At 41.4% G+C, this 22,253-nt stretch overlaps 1 protein-coding gene across 2 annotated transcripts in view; it reads right to left on the bottom strand.

Moving 5' to 3' along the window:
- Positions 1-10,192: 10,192 nt before the first annotated feature.
- Positions 10,193-22,253, bottom strand: part of LOC111973158 (receptor-type tyrosine-protein phosphatase N2) — a 275,436-nt gene continuing 263,375 nt past the window's right edge. For both annotated transcript variants that reach the window (XR_011480953.1, XM_024000412.2), the window contains exons 19-22: positions 21,622-21,675; positions 20,010-20,074; positions 16,274-16,347; positions 10,193-13,805 (exon numbers count right to left, since the gene is read on the bottom strand). Coding sequence is in view for 1 of the 2 variants with exons in the window: in XM_024000412.2 (XP_023856180.1) it covers positions 13,734-13,805; positions 16,274-16,347; positions 20,010-20,074; positions 21,622-21,675 (265 nt within the window). In the remaining variant the exon portion in view is untranslated. The remainder of the gene's footprint in view (positions 13,806-16,273; positions 16,348-20,009; positions 20,075-21,621; positions 21,676-22,253) is intronic.

Genomic DNA, 22,253 nt, shown 5'->3' with positions numbered 1-22,253 from the left:
CTCGATTGAGGAACCTTACAAATAAGTGTATGTGTGGGGTACATAAACCTCAGCAAAAAGAAACGTCCCTTTTTCAAAACTTTCACAGATCTTCATGTGTAAAGGGTTTAAAACACTGTTCCCATGCTTGTTCAATGAACATAAAACAATTAATGAACATGCACCTGTGTGGAACGGTAGTAGAACACTAACAGCTTACAACGGTAGGAAATTAAGGTCACAGTAATGAAAACTTAGGAAGTAATGAAACTTTAGGACACTAAAGAGGCATTTCTACTGACCCTGAAAAACACCAAAAGAAAGATGTCCCTGCTCATCTATGTGAATGTGCCTTAGGCTCTACAAGGAGGCATAAGTATGCAGATGTGGCCAGGGTAATAAATTGCAATGTCCGTACTGTGAGCGCCTAAAACAGTGCTACAGGCAGACAGGACGGACAGCTGATCGTCCTCACAGTGGCAGACCACGTGTAACAACACCTGCACAGGATTGGTCACATTCGAGCTCCTGTACCTGTCCACAGGTGTGATGACAACAACTGCCCGAGTTACACCAGGAACGTACAATCCCTCCATCAGTGCTCAGACTGTCCACAATAGGCTGAGAGAGGCTGGACTAAGGCTTGTAGGCCTGTTGTAAGGCAGGTCCTCAGCAGACATCACCGGCAACAACGTCGTCTATGGGCACAAACCACCGTCGCTGGACCAGACAGGACTGGCAAAAAGGGCTCTTCACTGACGGGTCGCGGTTTTATCTCACCAGGGTGATGGTCGGATTCGCGTTTATCGTCAAAGGAATGAGCGTTACACAGAGGCCTGTACTCTGGAGGGCAGGATCGATTTTGGAGTGGAGGGCCGTCATGGTCTGGGGTGGTGTGTCACAGCATCATCGACTGAGCTTGTTGTCATTGCAGCAATTCTCAACGCTGTGCGTTACAGGGAAGACATCCTCCTCCCTCATGTGGTACCCTTCCTGCAGGCTCATCCTGACATGACCCTCCAGCATGACAATGCCACCAGCCATACTGCTCGTTCTGTGTGTGATTTCCTGCAAGAGAGGAATGTCAGTGTTCTGCCATGGCCAGCGAAGAGCCCAGATCTCAATCCCATTGAGCATGTCTGGGACCTGTTGGATCGGAGGGTGAGGGCTAGGGCCATTCCCCCCCCCAAGAAATGTCCGGGAACTTGCAGGTGCCTTGGTGGAAGAGTGGGGTCATATCTCACAGCAAGAACTGGCAAATCTGGGGCAGTCCATGAGGAGAAGATGCACTGCAGTACTTAATGGCCACACCAGATACTGACTGTTACTTTTGATTTTGACCCCCCCTTTGTTCAGGGACACATTATTCCTTTTCTGTTAGTCACATGTCTAGGCTTGTTTCAATATATGTCTCAGTTGTTGAATCTTGTTATGTTCATACAAATATTTACACGTTAAGTTTGCTGAAAAGTGAGAGGACAGTGAGAGGACGTTTCTTTTTTTGCTGAGTTTAGATGTGGTCGTCATTCGAAAATCATGTTAACCACTGTTATTGAACACGTACGGGATTGCATGCTTATTGATTGAAGACCTTTCAACTTTTTTTTTTTTTCCCACAAACCAAATTCCACTTTGACGTTATGGAATATTCAGGCTGTAACAAAGGCCAAAAGGGGTGTGAATACTTTCTGAAGGTACTTTTCTAATATGCGTCCTCTGTCCTGAGCTTGTCCACATTATGACTGTGCCCACATTTTTTGACAGGTGTAGACAATTAAAAGACATTGTGATCTGATTGTGATTGAATCTTCCTGACCACCACCGGAGGTCGTCAGACACACAGCGCAGACAGATCTGGACAGTGAAACCATTTAAATCATCATTATCCCGCCCTCTACAGTCATTGACAGGTGGTGCCATTGACTTATTTCATCAATATGTGTCTTATAATAAATATTATTTTGAAAGAATATCTGTGACCAGGAAATCTGGTCACAATGAGGACACAGTGGACGGATAAGATAAATATTTGACTAGTGTGTGTAGATACAACGGCTACAATGTGGGCACAATCAGGATGTGCATAAGATCAGGACCAAGGTCGCATGTTAGCCCCAGGTACAAACGAGGCTTCTGAGCAGCCTACTATGTATCGCAGGTGCTGCCCCTCAACCCCCTCGCCAGCCCCTCCCCCTCCAATGTGAGGGTTCATTAAAAATCTACTTTTGGAATCAGGAGGCTGGCATTTAGCATAGTCTATGGCTGTCACAGCTGTGACTGGCGGAATATTGATGTAAATTGTTATGCAAATGGGAAGAACAAAGGTCATGATCAGTTATTTGTTCAGGAAAGGTATGGGGGACTCACTGTGACCCCGAATGACAGATGACATGCGCACAAGACAAGCCAGAGATATAGCCTCACCTCCTGGAAGGAGAGAAAAGGATCTAGTTTGCATCCCAAATGACACCCTATTCTCGAATATAGTGCACTATATTTGACCAGGGTCCAAAGGGCTCTGGTCAAAAGAAGTGCACTACATAGGGAACAGGGTTGTATTTGGGACACCAGCTTTAAGTACACTGSCTTTCTCCCACTGAGGAGAGGTGCCTGAGCTTCAGACTTAGACCGGACTTGATGCAGAACCTTCATCCTGACCTAACACGTTCTCCTGGRGTAGTTGAAGTTTCARACTGTGCACCAGTCTTTGCTTTGCTCTCCCGGAGTAGCTTTTGGTACTCGTTATTCACATGGTTTACTCCCTGGTGCCATAAAAAACCTTATTTAATGTTAATCTCAATATTCATCATCAATACATCTTTTCAGAATATCAACCTACCACTGTCTCTGCAACTGCTATGACTTTGACAGTATTGGGAGTACCATTGAGCACAAATACTAAATACTGTTTTTGATATAATTTGACTCTTTTAGCAGCGTTAAAAATATTTAGGTGCTGCCTGACAACAGAAATATCTAACCCCAGTGATTGTTCCTCATGGTACAGTATTGCGATTGTTTTGTTTAGAAAACTCATGAAACTGCCTCTTTAAAATGCACCAAAGGTCGTCCATCTTGGTGAAAACGTGCGCCGTGTGACAACAATCGCTGTGGGCATTTTTAATATCATGTTATTAAATTGTGCAACGCAAACACAGGTCTGTATTAGGCAGGGTGGAACACATGGTCTACTTCCCAAATGGCACCCTATTCCCTTTATAGTGCACTACTTTTCACCAGGGCCATGGGGAATAGGTTGTCATTTGGGACACACATATTTCATTTTTCCAATGAATCACGTTCCAGTTGGGTAATCTTTTGGTCCTATGAAAAGTCTGCAGATGCTTCATATAAAAAGGTTAACACTTAAACTGTTCATATGGAACAGTTGTCTCATATGGGTCATTCTACAAAAATGGTGGCTTTCCTGTCCCGGCCTTATTCACCAGGAAAAACACTTAAAAGTGTGAGATAATGACCCCCTAAACTATTTTAATGTTTTAATTGAAGTGWTTTATTATTAGTAAAACATATGTAAGACAGTTATATTACAAACAATGTGTTTTTATATATTGTAGTCCACTGTCAGTACCATGAAATTGGCTTGTCCCTTGGGTCAGGAGTCATGGTTTAGTGACATATTTTGAGTAAAAAATATATTTTTCTCCCTTTAAATGTCATAATACAAAGGAAAGTAATATAGTTATTTAGTGGACTACTTAAAAAAACTCAAATATCAAATAAATATTACAAATAATTTACAAGTAATAGCTGTTCCTCAATTTCATGTCACTGGTGTTAAAATGTATAAAAAAACACCAGTTTGAAAAATTCAACATCCTTGCCAAATTCTTCCTGGGTCAAAGGTTCATTGGAGACGGGACTGTTATGAAAAGCACCCTCAACAATTATATTAAAAAAGACTTATTAGCATTTTATTACTGTTTCAATATTGTAACGACATAATATGGCTTTCCTTTTGATAAATATGGCAAAATGAGGTGCTGCTGAAAAGCAAAGACTCTACAGACAGTGCAGGGATGCTTACACACACCGCAGAGAAGCCTACCTTAAAAACACCAGACTTACTTAAAGCATTTAGAGAGTCAAAACAGAAAGTGAAGGATCTCATAGAGAGGGAAAAAAGACAGGAGTGAAGGAAATGACAAAAAAAACACAACAGTGTTGACGACAATGTTGGCCCCCCTCCGCCACCCACTCCAGACAGTGKACCCAGTACTGCAAGGTCAGAATTAAGACAACGTGTCTGTAGGAAGACATATGTACTCTGTATCTACAGAGTTACTTAAAGGGATAGTTCACCTAAATTACAAAATGACATTTTGGTTTCCTTACCATGGATGCACTATTGTAAAGTGGTTGTTCCACTGGATATCATAAGGTGAATGCACCAATTTGTAAGTCGCTCTGGATAAGAGCGTCTGCTAAATGACTTAAATGTAAATGTAAATGTATGCAGTCTATGGACAAAATATGACAGCACGCCATACTTTTGTTTGCCTGGCCACTGTTTCAAATGCTAATTATTTAGCATTTGTGGCAGAAAACCAAAGCCTTAACTGCTGTCCTACCTTGTCCATAGACTGCTTACACAGTAAGGAAGCCAATATGTCATTTCGTAATTCAGATGAACTATCCCTTTAAGTAGGCCTACACAATATTTGTCACATGGCACGAGAATTTATATATACTGTTTTAACAACTACATAGTTTTGTGGATAGGCGTGGCAGAGTAGTATTTCATGTTTGTATTATGTTGCATGCATCTTACACTGGAAATCGAATACAATTACATATTACATCTTTACAGACAACACATCTGTTGTGTTATGAAACACACATTTTAGACAATAGGCTTCATCTTTTGTTCTTAATCTTTGACCAATAACCCTCATTTTATTGTTCATATTAAATCAACCCATCTTATGAAATCTGAAATTATTTGTAATTAAACATATTACTAATAAATTGATCAAATTTGTTTGAAATAATTGTATGTTTGTCATTGGTGTTACATTGTGTCACTGGTGTTACATTGCGTCACTGGTATTACTGTATGGCATACTGGTGTTCTGGCATCAGAGTTGCCCAATTAAATAGAATATAGTTTTTGTATCTACCTAACTTTTGCTACATTCATTAGTAAACATTCTAAGGATATGATCATTCAATTTTGATGACTCACCCTCAATTATTTCTAATGTTACTAAAAAACAACAGTATAAATGGAAAAATGTCAGACAATAAAACTTTACACATGCTTGTTTTAAAGTAAATTATTACTAATCCAAACAAAAAATAGAAAAATATGTTGAGCTGTCATTTATGTTGGTGGTTCATTTAAGGGGTTAATTATTATCTGACTATACGTTTTGATAAAAAAAAAAGAAAAMAATTACAATTTGTAAAAGTTGGCTGTTCAAAAAGCAACCGTTTTCATAGAATGACCCCATGTACAGTGGAGATTAGCCACAGAGGGTGAGAAGGTGTAAAAGTGTTCATTAACATAAACAGATGACAGGCAATATGGGCCTTCTACTACAATGTCAACATGCTGCAAAACGGTAGGGTGAGCAGAAGGCCAGACATTTTTTCTACAATATTTTTTACATGTTCTGAACCTGATCCTTTTCAATMATGTGTACTGTATATCTTTCTATCTCTTCCTAATCATTGTATATTTATCAACCCGCTGTAAAGATGTGAAATGCTCAAACTCCCACTGCTCATATATCTATACCATAACATACACTGAGTGTACAAAACATTTGGGCATATTGAGTTGCACCACCTTTTGCCCTCAGAACAGCCTCAATTTGTCTGGCCATGGACTACAAGGTGTCAAAAGCGTCGGGCCACAGGGATACTGGTCCATGCTTCCCACAGTTGTGTCAAGTTGGCTGGATGTCCTTTTGGTGGTGGACCATTCTTGATACACAGGGGGAAATGTTGAGCGTGAAAAACCCAGCAGCGTTGCAGTTCAAAGGCACTTAAATGCACTGAGTGTACAAAACATTAAGAACACCTTCTTAATATTCAGTTGCCTTGCCAATTCACCCTCTGAATGGCACACATGCACAATCCATGTCTCAATTGTCTCAAGGCTTAAAAATCCTCCTTTAACCTGTCTCCTCCCCTTCATCGGCACTGATTTGAAGTGGAGTTAACAGGTGACATCAAGGGTTCATAGCTGGATTCACCTGGTCAGTCTATGTCATGGAAAGAGCAATTGTCCTTAATACCCATAACAGTTTAAGACCTGTCTAAGCCGGGGAAGGGGGGATTCTACTAAGCTACATGGAATTGTTTTAAGAAGGTCGTACTAAGGATCATTTAGCTATTTGATTTTGAACTTGTAATGTTTTGTACCCTTTAGCCCTTTTACTTTCCATCCAATCCATTGCCTCTCTAAATGTATCCTTTAAAATATAGTTGTATATCTAACGATGTTATGACACATTTGTCAGCGGCATCCTTCTCATTTTTAATTATGCAAAGGAGGTGGCTCCTKTGCCAAGCAGAAGAAAGCAATCTTAGTATGCAAATGGTTAAGGTCCCACTGGAGTGCGCGGATTAGATGTGTGTTGATAAACTCACTTATGATGAGTGACAGTGAGCAACATTGGGGTCGCACTGGTCAGTCACGCAGCCACCGCTGATAAAAACACACTGAGGCAAAATGCCAGGAGTTTCCCTGATGCATGATGGGACAGTAAAATGTCAGTGTCACACCTGTTTGCCAGTTAATAACCGGGGAGGGAAGAGGGGTGTGTGTGTGTGTGTGTGTGTGTGTGTGTGTGTGTGTGTGTGTGTGTGTGTGTGTGTGTGTTGGGTGTGGGTGTGTGTGTGTGTGTGTGTGTGTGTGTGTGTGTGTGTGTGTGTGTGTGTGTGTGTGTGTGTGTGTGTGTGTGTGTGTGTGTCGCTAATGAGCAGAGATATCCACCATGATTGAAGGCTTGCCTTTTTATCCCACCAGATGTTGTGCTGCTTAAAATCTCATCGCACTCTTTTTTTCCCCTAACTGTTAAAAGTCTAATAACCATTCCCCCAAAAACCTCCTAAACTCAAATTGTACAGCCATGTCCCAGGTGTCATATTCCAACGGGGAAAACACACATCTGACTTGAATTGATGGGTTAAAACCTTAACCTGAGACTGAACCTTAGACTTGAGTCAACACACCCGACCTGACAACCCTCGAGAGTTGAGTGGATCAGTCCGAGCTGCTCACCATCTCTCCAGAACGACATCATTCAGAGCAAAAATCACAAGCATTTCGCTACACCTGCAATATCATCTGCTAAATATGTGTAGGTGACCAATACAATTTGATTTGATTTATAGTCAAAGTCTCAGTCTCCCACCCATCAAGGCGAAGAAGACTAAAATGGAAACGGCTGTATCCCTGTTGAGCCGTTGGTGACAGTGACACTGCCTGTGTGCATAGAGCGGGTACATATGGGCTGCGTCTCCTTTTCTTGTTGCTGACGTATCCCTCCCTTGACAGCTCTTATAACTGGGGCTGAGAACAGGCTTACTGCCGCTATTCGGCATTCCTAAGACCTCATTATCATTATAGATGTGCAGATGAGCTGCCACGGCCATCCATAGCACCATCCACAGCTCCATTACAGGATTTAAAGAACACAGCACTAATCAGCTTGGAAATGACTGTATGGAAACCATAATTACACATATTTAATTGCTTATCATCTGAAGGATACAATTTTATTAGAACATGTATTCATGGTAATTGCTTTCTCCTGCTGTCGCGTACCTAGTGTGTTCTAATGCCTTTTGCTATTCTGTCATCTCTCATTTGGGAGGATTAATACGTTTCAAGTAGTTAAATATTACAAAATTAAAAAGTGCATAGCTTTTTATGAACATTGGTTTAACCAAGTGACTAGGGATTTTAATGTTTCCAGATAGCTAGGATGCTTCCTCTAGTCTAGCGTGACAGCTCAGGCATTTGTTTGTACTTTCACAATGTGGTCCGTCCGTGAGTATGACAGGTCCTGGTCAAAGAGTACAGAAATGGGAGGAATTAGTGATATCAAATGGGAAAATGTATCTGTCCCAGCAACAACGTTAAATATTGAAGCTATCCTCAAGTGCATGGCTCACTCAGACCCCAAACAAGCAGCTTGAAAACCCAATTATCCTTTGATAATAGTGCAGGTCCCTAAGACACAGACCAAACCCTGAACGACGAGTGGACCTTTTCAGTCTCAGACCTTTTCAATTGCACTTAAAATGCTCTTACATTTCCACTCTGTTACAGGTATTGACATGTTGAATGCACCCGGACACCCATGCATACCCCACAAGACATGCCACCAGAGATCTCTTCACAGTCCCCAAGTCCAGAATAGACGCACTACATAGCGCCATGACTACATGAAACTCTATTCCACATCAGGTAACTGATGCAAGCAGTAGAATCAGATTTTAAAAACAATAACAATACACCTTATGGAACAGTGGGGACCGTGAAGAGACACAAACACAGGCACAGACACATGCATACACACACACATGATAACATACGCACTATACACACATGTACACATGGATTTTGTGTTGTAAATATGTGGTAGTAGAGTAGAGGCCCTCAGGCCTGTGTTGTGAATGTATTGTAATGTAATTGTAATAATATAGTATAAACTGCCTTATTTTAGCTGGACCCCAGGAAGATTAGCTGCCTTGGCAMCAGCTAATGGGGATCCATAATAAATACAAATACACTAAGCCCGAGGGGGTGTGGTATATGTCRAATATACCACAGCTAAGGGCTGTTCATACGCACAACGCATCGCGAGGTGCCTGGACACAGCCCWTAGCCGTGGTATATTGGCCATATACCACAAACCCCCGAGGTGCCTTATTGCTATTATAAACTGGTTACCAACACAATTAGAGCAGTAAAAATGTATGTTTTTCATACCTGTGGCACGGTCAGCATTCAGGGCTCGAACCACCCAGTTTAAAATCTGTAACAACCCACCTTTTTAATGTTCTCACGTGCTCTCCTCTCCTCAGACTCTCAACCACTGCCTCGTTTTAATTACTGCTAACTCTCAATCCCTTAATACACTTGTAAATTCATGGTCACATTTGTGTGCTGGTCTTAGCAAACTCAATACTTCACCAATCAATAGGTCCTCTGTGTATATCTACGTGGCGGTATTGCTCTTGACCTCATTACTAGGTTGGTGTTAGTTTGGTTGAATTACAAGGTGCAACGTTAAATTCCCAATCGTGGGTGGAATCCGATTGGCTAGGCTAGGTAGTTTTAGATGTGATTATCGCAGTGAAAGGAGAGTTTTACACTATAAAACTTACTCAGCTGTTCAAGCAGCTGCTTTGTGGCTGTGAATCATAGAGGTGGGTTGTTGTTACAGAACCAAACACCTGCTGATCAATGGATGAGTAACACAACAAGCTTACGAACATGCCACTTGGCCATGGAGAGCATACGGAAATCCCAAGTGTTTGCTGGGAGCTGGCTGGGATGCTTTCCAGGATTACCCCCCCCCCCCCCAAAAAGGGGCCTGGTGTTGTTGAGAATGAATGGGGAGAAAATTGCTGAGGCAGTCTCTCATGTCTATCCAAGGCCCTGATAACTTTGATCTTCTTCACAAACAAATAAGGTTTTAAACTAGTTTGCGCTGCTGGGCAATATCCTTGTCCCTCGTTCGCTTTCTTCTTCTGTCTGTCTGGTAGAAATGCTGATCCTGTGTAAACTGCTCCAATATGAATAGTTATGCACAAGTGTACGGCAATGACTTGTGAGTAGGAATATGGACAGCCACCATGTGCTCTTTCAGAAACTGAAAAGCGCTATGACAACTTAGGAAGTAAAGATGATCAGTGCCCTGCTCTCGGTGTAATAGGCTACACAAACCTGATGTGAGATTGAAATGAAGACAATCTGATTGTCGTCTCCCATACAGCTGCCCAGAACTTTCTCTCCTGGTATTACCCTCTAATGTATCTCAGTGGGTGAAACACTGGGCTGATTATCTGTTTCATTGCCTGCCCTGTCTCTCAACTGACAAAAGGTGGTGAGCCAAGCATTTCATCTGTCCAGGCATGGAGTTCTATAAATACCACTGCTTTCTTCACGTGGGTTAAGCCTGAGGAAGACCTTCGGGTGGATGTGTTGCAAAATAAACTGCAGGAGAATTCATCAGCGTGCGGGTATCTATCTTTATTTCAGCCATGGCATTCAGTCAATGCACTCACCCTCTGGTAAAAGAAGCCGGCTTTTATTCAACTGATCAAATGCCATCTTCCTTTTAATGTTTTCTAAAGAGCTACAGTAGTGGAACAGTTGACAGACAAAGGTCTGGTCAACCGTTCTATGGTTTATTATCAATCTGATAGAATTTTGTTTCCACACAAAATATGTAATTTTCATTGACAAGTTCAGTAAACATTTTAATAGCACAACAAAGCTTCCAATAATTTATATTCTATACATGGACTTTACCTGTACACATGAGTCACAATATTCTGTCGATTAAGAGGACAAAACAAACATATTAACAATGCCAATATAATTCAGGTTAATCATATCACATCACATTGTTAATATCTATATTGCTCACTCTACACTGAGTGTACAAAACATTAAGAACACCTGCTCTTTTCATGACATAGACTAACCAGGTGAAAGCTATGATCCCTTATTTATGTCACTTGTTGAATCCACTTCAATCAGTGTAGATGAAGGGGAGGAGACAGCTTAGTTAAAGAAGGATTTTTAAGCCATGAGATAATTGAGACATGGATTGTGTATGTTTGTCATTCAGAGGGTAACTGGGCAAAACAACTCAATATTCGGAAGTTCTTCATAATGTTTTGTACACTCATTGTATGTATTTATAATCATTACATTTCAGTGAATTTAAATATTAACGGTATTTAATTAATATACAAAACAATGTACATAACAAACAAATGCAGTCTGCACAAGAGAACAACTAAGACCTAGATTAAATCAGATCAGATMAAATCAGATCAGATTAAATCAGATCAGATTAAATCAGCGATTGCAGACATCCACATAGCGGATGTTTTGGCTGTGTCCGGAGGTTGAATTGCCTTGGAGCCGTGAAATCGGTGAGCAGCTGCTCTTAGTCATTGTCATGAAGCCACACCCGCCCCAATCGTGTCAAAGTTCATAACGAGACATTGTAGGCTATATAGAAATAATGATGATCGAATTGAAAAATCATTCAACAAAATAACATCTCACATTCCAGGGTTCGAACTGCATGGCTGCATGGGATTTCTGATCATGCGACTCTGCGCAGCCAATGGCAATGTCCYKTTTAGGTATAATTCCAGGAGCTGCCTGTGGCTTTGACAGCTCTTAACGCAGTTCCACCTCCGACACAGTCAAAACAACTGCGGTGCGGATATTGGCTAAAGCGTATCTGACTAAATTGAGCCTCACATACAGGCCCTGTTTAAACACTTCCGTCCTACTTAAAGTTATCACAGATATGAATCGGTTGGATTGAGGGAAAGTAATAGGGTGGTGGCACAGCCAGAASAGGACTGGCCACTCCTCGGAGCCTGGTTCCTTTAGGTTTCTTCCTAGGTTCCTTCCTTTCTAGGGAGTTCTTCGAGGGGTGGGTATCTGTACACTACCGGCCCATAGTTTTAGAACTCCTACTCTTTCAAGGGTTTTTCTTTATTTTTTKTATTTTCTACATTGTAGAATAATAGTGAAGACATCAACACTATGAAATAACACATATAGAATCATGTAGTAACCAAAAAAGTGTTAAACAAATCAAAATATATTTTATATTTGAGATTCTTCAAATAGCCACCCTTTTCATTGATGACAGCTTTGCACACTCTTGGCATTCTCTCAATCAGCTTCATGAGGTAGTCACCTGGAATGCATTTCAATTAACAGGTGTGCCTTCTGAAAAGTTAATAGGTGGAATTTCTTAATGCATTTGAGCCAATCAGTTGTGTTGTGACAAGGTAGGGGGGGGTATACGGAAGACAGCCCAATTTGGTAAAAGGCCAAGTCCATATTATGGCAAGAACAGCTCAAATAAGCAAAGAGAAATGACAGTCCATCATTACTTCAAGACATGAAGGTCAGTCAATCAGGAACATTTCAAGAACTTTAAAGTTGCTTCAAGTGCAGTCACAAAAACTATCAAGCGCTACGATGAAACTGACTCTCACGACGACCACCACAGGAAAGGAAGACCCAGAGTTACCTCTGCTGCAGAGGATAAGTTCATTAGAGTGACTAGCCTCAGAAATTGCAGCTCAAATAAATGCTTTACAGAGTTCGAGTAACAGACACATCTCAACATCAACTGTTCAGAGGAGACTGAGTGAATCAGGCCTTCATGGTCGAATCGCTGCAAAGAAACCACTACTAAAGGACACCAATAAGAAGAAGAGACTAGCTTGGGCCAAGAAACACGTGCAATGAACATTAGACCGGTGGAAATTTCTCCACATGTGTAGTTCCCACTGTAAAGCATGGATGAGGAGGTGTTATCGTGTGGGGGTGCTTTGCTGGTGACACTGTCTGTGATTTATTTAGAATTCAAGGCACTCTTAACCAGCATGGCTACCACAGCATTCTGCAGCGATACGCCATCCCATCTGGTTTGGGTTTATGGGACTATAATTTGTTTTTCAAAAGGATAATGACCGAACATACCTCCAGGCTGTGTAAGGGCTATTTGACCAAGAAGGAGAGTGACGGAGCGCTGCATCAGATGACCTGGCCTCCACAATCCCCCGACTTCAACCAAATTGAGATGATTTTGGAAAAGTCGGACCGCAGAGTGATGGAAAAGCAGCCAACAAGTGCTCAGCATATGTGGGAACTCCTTCAAGGCTGTTAGAAAAGCATTCCAGGTGAAGCTGGTTGAGAGAATGACAAGTGTGCAAAGCTGTCATCAAGGCAAAGGCTGGCTACTTTGAAGAATCTCAAATATAAAATATATTTAGATTCGTTTAACACTTTTTTGGTTACTACATGATTCCCTATGTGTTATTCTACAATATAGGAAATAGTAAAAATAAAGAAAAACCCCTTGAATGAGTAGGTGTTCTAAAACGTTTGACCGGTAGTGTATATCACTTACAGATTCTCAAGGAAGGAAGGATGCATTTCGAATGTATTTGAACAGGGCCATAGAATGTGGTTCAGAACTTTAATAGTAAAGATCACATCGACATTGTTCTTTGAAGCATCTTCTCTATATACAGGACACAGATGTTCAGGCCTTGAATACAATATCATATTCATCACACATCAATAACCAATTATCTGATTCTTAGTATAATAGATTATTCAGATCACAAAGAGATAGAGAGAACACATGTGACCTTGTCTAGCTATCTGTAAGTGGTACTGGAACACAACTGCAAACAGAATACATCACACTTAAGAAGACCATGTCGGTCAAGTATCTGGCACAACGTTCATAAGTATACCAAGAGCGAGAATCAGAGGAGAGAGAAACAAGAGAAGATAGGTAGGTATGTCCGAAATGGCACCACAATATTCCCTACATAGTGTACCACTTTTGACCAGACCCTTATGGGCCCTGTTCAAAAGTAGCGCACTACATAGGGAATAGGGTGCCATTTGGGGCATAAGCGAGATGTCAGACTTGAGTGGGCAGAAAAACATGTGTTTAGACAGCGAGACGTGGCACGGTGTGGGGCGGCGTCGAGTTTCACTGTGGAAGAGCCTTTAGGATGGCATTCACCTCCTCCGCTACGGCTGTCAGTGCAAGCTCAAACTGCTCCTGTAGAGAGAGAGAGAGAGAGAGAGAGAGAGAGAGAGAGAGAGAGAGAGAGAGAGAGAGAGAGAGATGAGAGAGAGAGAGAGAGAGAGAGAGAGAGAGAGAGAGAGAGAGAGAGAGAGAGAGAGAGAGAGAGAGAGAGAGAGAGAGAGGACAGAGGAGAGAGAGAGAGAGAGAGAGAGAGTTGTTCAGTGGCTGGTTTATAACTACCTCTTGTCCGGTGTGTAAAGGTATACGACTGTCAGTGAGTCATACCGTAGTGCCACTTTGTCTAATGCCCCCTTGTTGTGTTGTGGCTACAGAGACAATGGAGGGAGCAGTTGGGCCCTTCTCCGAGCTCCCTCTCTGAGTGTGTGAGTGAAGTCAGTGCCACTGTGGACCCAACCAGGGATGTCTTTAAATAAGCTTCTAAGGCCTAGATTCAATCGCATCCATGCTAGCCGACACCCGCATAGCTGATGTTTTGGCAGCGGAACTGCGTTAGAGCTGTCACTGGACGTTGCCATTGGACGCACCAAGTCACATTAGTCAAAATCACATGTAGCCATGTTACAAGTTTGAACAATGGCATGTGTGATGTAATCTACACCTTGATTAGGCTGATATAAATGCTGATTATTTCATTTTTTAATTATTTCTATATAGCCTACACTTTCCCGTAACTTACGTGGTTGGAACGGGTGTGGCTTCTAGACAATGGCCACAAGAGCAGCTGCTCACCGATTTGACAGCTTCAGTGCAGTTACACCTCCGGCACCTCCAAAACACCAGCTACGCAGGTGTTGGCTAGCGCGGGTTAGCGCTTGAACTGATTGATTCTAGGCCTAAGTCAACTCTTCTCTCAAGTGTGTGTGTGTGACTCACTGTGCTCCCTGAAGAGCACAACAGGGCCGATCGATTTTCACCCTGAAGACCTACTGTTTCACATTCCACTCCTCAACTCTCATTCAGCCTGCAGGCGCTAAAATAAACTCACCGAAGAGAGGTAGGCGTTCACAAGAATCCGGCTTCAGAATTGTCAACACAAAACATGCCACATTTTCACCTCGGGTAAAATAAAATCTATACTGAGGAGTTCTTTACAACAAGTAATGTCGACAGTTATTTTTGCTTAGGTTCTTCCTATTTTTATAGGTCTTTATACAGGACCTTTAATAGCTGTGGTTCATTTAAAAAATAGATAGACGCTGCTTCGCCTATCGCAGATCTCAGCTTTAAGGTGCATTATGGTGGCCTAGGAAGAGGGTTTTACATTTCCACCACTGGAGGGAGTCAAACCTCTGTCTTCCCCACAAAGTTACAGGATGCTTGCTTGAGCATAGAGTGAGTAAGTATTGTCTATTGGTATGACAAAAGTGTAACGCTGTAATATCTAACGCTTCTATCTACATGTAAGACCAGAACAGCTAATGTTGTATACATTGTACAGCTTTRAGCTGTCCTAAAACCTACAATCTACAATTTATGCTCTTCATGAAACAGTGAGGCACCACATCAATAATATTGCTAGTTCTCTGATGTAATTTAATTTGCCCTGAGATGTTTTAGTAAAAGACTTTAAACATTTATTTTTGCCCAAATGAAAACTTCCCTAACAAGCTCCAATCAGAGACCTGAGTCACTGGTAAATGGGATTCAGCGAAAGCTGGATTAAATCAATAGAATTTACATAAATAAAACATTCAGGAAGTCTCCAGTCTTTTAGTAAACAACTTTCACAAATGTCATGCGTCGTAATTTTGCACTGAGTTTGCCTTAATTGATATTCCGGAGCTCGATGCGTCTGTCTTAAAAGACACAAAAAGCTCTCGCTGTCCATCATAATAATTCAGTATTCATAAATGAGAGACCATTGTCTGTTTAAATACAGAAATTCTCCAGGGAACCCACTTGATTGTAATGAGACGTTTCAAACCTCCCTCGCTCAAATGAGTTAGATTATTTGAGTTAAGAACAGGGGAATTGGAGTTAAGAGGCTTCTCTAAATTCCAGAGGCAAACAAGAATTACATGAGTTTTGGAAGTTGCAAAAGGCCAACCACTTACATCTGCTTGGAGATCTTAAACTCTGAGGGCTCAGGGCTGGTTTCCCAGACAGAAATTAAGCCTAGCCCTGGACTAAATAGCTCTTTCAATGGAGATTCTCCATTGAGCATGCTTTTTAATCCAGAACTAGGCATTTATATATGTCAGGGAAACCAGCCCTCTGTGTTTGTGGACATAAACCTCCTCATTTGTGATTTGGAATATGAACTGACTGAGTATAATTCAAAATAGCTCCTCCAATAAAGAAATGGTTTTGATCATTTCAAGCAACCTATGAAATTGCTTGATCATTTCATTTCCCATAAGGTTCATGTCATTATGCGCTTACCCGTGAACTAGATGCACCTCTTTGTGAATGACATGAACTCCCCCACTTCTCCCCTCTCCCCACTCCCTCCTTCCCTCCCTCAGAGCGAGGGACCTTACCTTTGTCTGGACCATGCCGGGTCTTTGGTCTCTCAAGTGCTCCAGGGTAGCGGCAATATCAATCTCTTTAGCACCTGCAACAGACCGCAAATTGGACTGAGTTCAAAGCAGCAGATTAATCCAGCTCACATCTGTCAATCTCCTTTCTACCGGCTCCCTTTGGAACGGCACAGTGATTGAAAATTATTACATTCATCCCTCGAAAGACTTGGCCAGGAGCCACTGACTGTTTTCACTAGAATAATGTATGCATGGAGATATTTCTGGAGCAGGGAACCTTGTACAATGAATGATGCAATCAAAGAAACTGAGCACCGCTTAAATTAGAACCATGCATTGTAGTAGCAGCACTACACTATGCCCAACTGTGATTCAAGTTTTCAGAAGCTTAAATTCTGATGTCTTAGAGAATCAGATTTCAGAATGATGTGTGCAAAATCAAGCCYATTTGCTGTACTTCGTATGATTTTGAAAAATAAACAAATATTCTGGATGTGATGTAGTTCAACTTCCCTGTACATTTCATTTTGTTGTGTCATTTTAAAACTCAGCAAGTTATGTGAGCTACTGTATGTTATGTCTGAGTAACAAACATAGTGAGAGCAACTAGCAGTGAACACTGGTTTGAAAATCTCCTTTCACCTTTAGCTTGAATGACTTCAACAACCAGACTGTTGTTGCAGTTTCTAATAAATGGCGAGTTGGAGGGGCTCATTTGAGATTTAATCCCCCTAAAATAAATAGAGAGAGGGAGAGAAATCCTCAAGCCCTTAGAGACTTTTTGAAAAAGGGGAGAGAGGGGAGGGAGGAAAGGGGCCGGTTAATGCAGCTGGACTCCCAGCTCAAAGTGCTCCAATACTTTCATGTTTCAGAAGTGTTGGATTCTCAAGTTTAGGAGGGGAGAATCTCCTCAAACAAGAAAAAGGCTTTGGAGTGAAATTCTCATTCTTGTGTACAATTCACACTTTGGAGTAGAGAAGAAGATGAAGAAGAGGGGGAGGAAGAAGAAGGAGAATGTGGGATTTTATGTCTGGGCCTCTGGGCTTTTCATTCTGTTTGGAAACACAAGGCCTCACACTCCTCAAGACCAGATGAGCCTCACACCAGACAAAGATGGAAAAGCCACTCATACTCTGGGTTGCTCATTGCTCAACATAACAAAAACCTGTGGGTCTGGCCCCAGCCAGTGTTTTCCACACGTACATAGAGTAGCCAGCCAAATAGAAAAGTAGCCAACTAGGCACCCCCAGGCCGGGAGGGTCCGGTGGGGTATTTTTTTCTCCAAAAGTGTAGCTCTATTTTGATGGCCTCTGGTACATTCTAATGCCTTGATGCCTCATTTTGGATATCGTCTACAGTAGGTCTAGGCCTATATGATCAGGACCATTTTCTAAGTAAGAGAACATGAAACCATTTTGAAACCTGTCTTCTCTTGAGATCAAAGTCTTATTTACAGTTTTACTGCAAGATATGAATTGTCACAAATTATGTACTTCATTAAACAGAAAAATTAAGTAAATAGCCAACATTATTTAAAAAAAATGTATTAAAGGTTACATTGAAAAAATAAAAGGGTTATATCAGTGTCAAGTATTATAACTTTCTTATTTGACATAGCCACATTTTTTTTTTTACAATTATCATTAGGTAGGGACCTATAAAATCTGTTTTATGTTTTGCCTGATTACGTTTTGTTCTTTCCCAAATTCTGTTTTCTCCGTTTAGTTTTTCCAGGTTTCCGTTTTTCCCTGTTTTTTTTCTATTTTCGGTCTCAAAATCACATTTGTAAATAGAAAAACCACAAAACTGGATGTTCTAAGTCCACAGCAGTGCTTAAACCACAACAARAGACCACTTTTGAGCTCTGGGAAAATTTTGAGAAATTTAGATTTTWGGGTGTAAGTTAAAACCCTTTCATTCAGGTGTGCCTAGCAAGAGGCTGCTGTTTAGCAGTGTTTTCTTGTGCACATGTGATGGTAGAGTTTGCAAAACAAATACCCACAGTAATGATGAAAATGATCATGATATCATTCTGCCAGGTACATTTAATTGATAAAATTTTTGGGAAAGCCTATCAATCTACCAGAATACTGTTTCGTTAGCATAATCGTTAACGGCTACACAAAGAGATAAACACACACACACACACACACACACACACACACACACACACACACACACACACACACACACACACACACACACACACACACACACACACACACACACACACAGGCATTCTCATTGCCTCTTCAGAAAGTTGCAGGAAACACGAATCACTGATGCATTCTGTTCAAGTCTTATGATAAACTTGGGCTAATTAATTCATTTTCTATACATTTAGTTGATTCCCTACTAAAAGGCCAATACATTTTTGAATATTGTTGAATTCCATTTTAATGCCTGGAGTCCGTGAGGGCCCTTATTATCATATTTGGACCAGAATGAGGCTCTCCACTATGTATTGTTCCTGCAGTGATGGTTCACCATCTTCAACTAATGTTTTCATAATTTATCTGCAGATAATCGCCAGAAAGGCTAGGCCTACCAGTAGCCTATGCAAATTAGGGAGCCAAATGAATGGCAACACTGACTGACGAGATGAGAGTCACTCAATTAGCGTCACTGTCTGGCAAGCCCCAACATCCTAGGAAACCTAGGAAATCCTTTGGTATACTTGTCCCGACGCGATACCATGGACATATAACTACGCTGCATGATTTATGAATGGCAAAGGGATATGGGAGATCGGACTAGTGAGTTTGAACTTTGAAATGAAAAGTAGCCTAGTTAATATGAAGTGTAGAAGGTAACTGACTGTTTAGTCGACGGCCGTCACTAATGGAAAACACTACATCCCGAGTCCCATCCCCAGGCCAAACCCTAACCCCTAGTCCAAGTCCAAACCCCTAGCACAAACCTCTAGCCCAGGCCCTAGACCAGGGATGTGTGTGACAGCCTGAGAAAGACCTCCATCAAGCAGAACCATGTTACCCTGACTCTGCCCTTTGATGTCCCATTAAGACCAAAGCTACCGAGCAGGGCGCCTTAGARATGGAGCAGGGGGAAGGGGAGGACGGGGTCAGAACCAGATGTACAGATGACCTGTTCTGATAGGGGTAGGAAGGCAGGGGGCTTCTATTGAATACTCTGCTGGAGTTATTTCTGATTATGCAATATCGAGCCTTGTGTAGTATACTGTATGTGCATAACGTTCTGAAAACATACTCAAAGGTGGTTGTGGGAGTTCATGTCGATTAGCATACCAATATTTGCATCTTGTGAAAAACCTAATTAAGATGGAATATATACATTGTAATTGGAATAAATTAACTTGCCCTTCACAGGGAAATGAATTTGACATTGATGATGTCAGTTGAAAAATGTACCTTTAAAAAAATACAAAATACAAAAAAAATACATATGTGAATGTTATTAGTATCAATGCTATTTCTCACCTTCTCTCTCCATCTCATCCTCTCTCTCTCTCTGTTTCTCTCTCTCTCCCTCACCCCTCCCTCCCACCCCCCCTCCCTCTACATCACACGCACTCTCTCTCTTTCTCTCTCTCTCCTTCTGAAGAGCCCTCCCAGAGTAACAGCAAAGGCCTCACTCAGTTACCCTCCAATGCATCCCAAGACCTTTGGCTGAAAATGGAGGCTTTCTGTCGTTGCCATGGTAACGTCATCACACAAGCAGAAAAGAGTGCGAGACGGAGAGGCCCACCGACTCCTACCTTTAGCCATCCTATTGAGGACCATGTCAATCAGAATGTACGTTCCGCTTCTGCCAGCCCCGTCACTGCAAAGCAACCAGAGAGGAGAAGACACTCATTAGTGAGCCAGAAAAAGAACACAAGGCAGCTTTGCTCAATAKCACAGTTAGTGTCTGGCTCTTACGTGAAAACAAATAGGCCTAGCTCATTTAGATTTTCTTGCATTATAGCTGTAAAGTCTGAGGAAAATACAAATGATAAGAGCGTTAACCGAGRATTTAAAAAGTAAAAGATATTATTGTATAAGCACACACAAGTAATAGCAGGTATTTATAAGATGTTAAATTAAAGATAATAGGACATTAATAAAAGCTTGAATAACCCTTGAGTACAAAGCTGTTATCAACACACAAATATTTGTGCAAATTAGATTTTTTAAACGTTTTTAAAAGAACGTGTATGGGTGTGTGTGTGTGTGTACACATGCATGTGTGGTCCAAATACTTTAGAGGACTGATTTGGAACTGATGTTATAAGGGACAAAAGCTTTTAAAAGCAGCAGCGTGAGCCTGCAGCAGACAGGCACCTCAGGAGCAGAGGGGAGGTGAAGAGGCCAGAGGCCATTAGCAGAGCAGCTTTGGAGAGCCTGCTTTTCCATTCCACCAGCGATAGCTGCATGAAAAGCCTTTCTTTGAGCCCGCCGGGCATTCAATCTGTCTGCATGTTAATTGCAAACAAGGCGTGCACCATCTCTCCAATAAAGGCAAAGCCAATAAAACAGGAGAGAGAGCGAGCAGCGTGAGGCGTGAGGAGCGCCACTGTTTCATTAATCCACTGCTTCTCATCTAGAGACTAGAGACCTCTATGGCCAGACAGACAAATGGACAGACAGACCCTCTCCATGCATGACTGAACACTACTCACTATTAAAAATATGGAGGCAAATACCTGCCATATTAAATAACGAGTGGAGCTTCACTAACTAAAGAAGAAAAAAAATGACAATATGATTTCCATAAGGACACATTTGTATGGTCAGTGATTATGATCAGAAAAATAAATAGATCCATAGTTTAGGTACTGTAAGTGTGACTAAAGGCCGTCCGTATGCTTTCTAGCCTAAACAGTTCGGTAGAGTTCGTGCATATATTATGATGACATTTTGTAAAGTTTTTGTTCGTTTTGGACTTTGMTGAGTTTTTTCCCGGCAGTTTGRACACAACATTTTTTCTGGAGGCAAGCCGAAGTTCGGAGCTAAAGTCTACGCCTCTTTGTCGGTCATTGGTCAACAGTAGCGATTCTTCAATAAAGTCTTTGTTGTCATTGAACAAGAGATGACTCGTTTTCATGCACATTGTTTCATAAAAAAAAATACAGCACCAAACATCAAAATGAATCATGACTACGCCGTCTCAAAATGGACAAACTGTACATTTTTTCCCCCAAACAAAGGTATTTTAAGGGAGTATGCGAGCAGCCTCGTTAGGTTCGCTTAGCCAACTTCAGGTAGCCACCAGTCGAACTGAAGCATGCTGACGCCTTGAACTGTGTCTTCCTTCTCAGTCTGTCATGTTACTGACACCCACACAGCCTGTGCATCGTTACAAGGTTATAATTATTGTAGTATACTTGCCTGCAGTGGACAATTATTGGACAAGACCGACCCCGGTAGCACTTGTTAACCTTTCTGTAATGGAAGAAGAATCTGCTTTAATATCACACTTCACGACAATATAGGTAAAAACATGAAGCACTTTAAAATGTATCAATGTGGGCAAAACATCTGCTCAACTTTGCTAGAGTACACTATAACATTTGATAAAAGTCATATGGTATATTATGTAGCATCAATTTAAATATGTGGATGACTCGCAAAAAAAGGGTTGCATACTGTATAGGCTGCTTACTGTATTTCACTGATCTGGACAAATTCAGTTTATACTTTTAGAGGCAGCTGTTTTTCTCAGATTATTTTGCTTATGCATTCTGTACTTTATATACCAAAAAAACGAATAAAAGAAAATGTCTGTAATGCTTAAACCTTTGGAGTACCGTTGTCAATCCCCCCAAAAAATGCGAAGTCCATCTTGATCAACGATAATGAATGAAGCACCACTTAAAACACCATATTGTGACATGTATTCACTGCCATGATGGATCCGGTGGTGAGATATCGTGATCTGCGACGCATTAACCTTGCCCAATTATGAACGCTACACACCACAGGCACACAGTGGGGGCCAACAAGCCGTCTACACCAAGATG

This window comes from Salvelinus sp. IW2-2015, linkage group LG14 (genome assembly GCF_002910315.2).
Source record: "Salvelinus sp. IW2-2015 linkage group LG14, ASM291031v2, whole genome shotgun sequence".
Classification (NCBI taxonomy): Eukaryota; Metazoa; Chordata; class Actinopteri; order Salmoniformes; family Salmonidae; genus Salvelinus; species Salvelinus sp. IW2-2015.
This window is presented reverse-complemented; position numbering and strand designations above follow the sequence as displayed.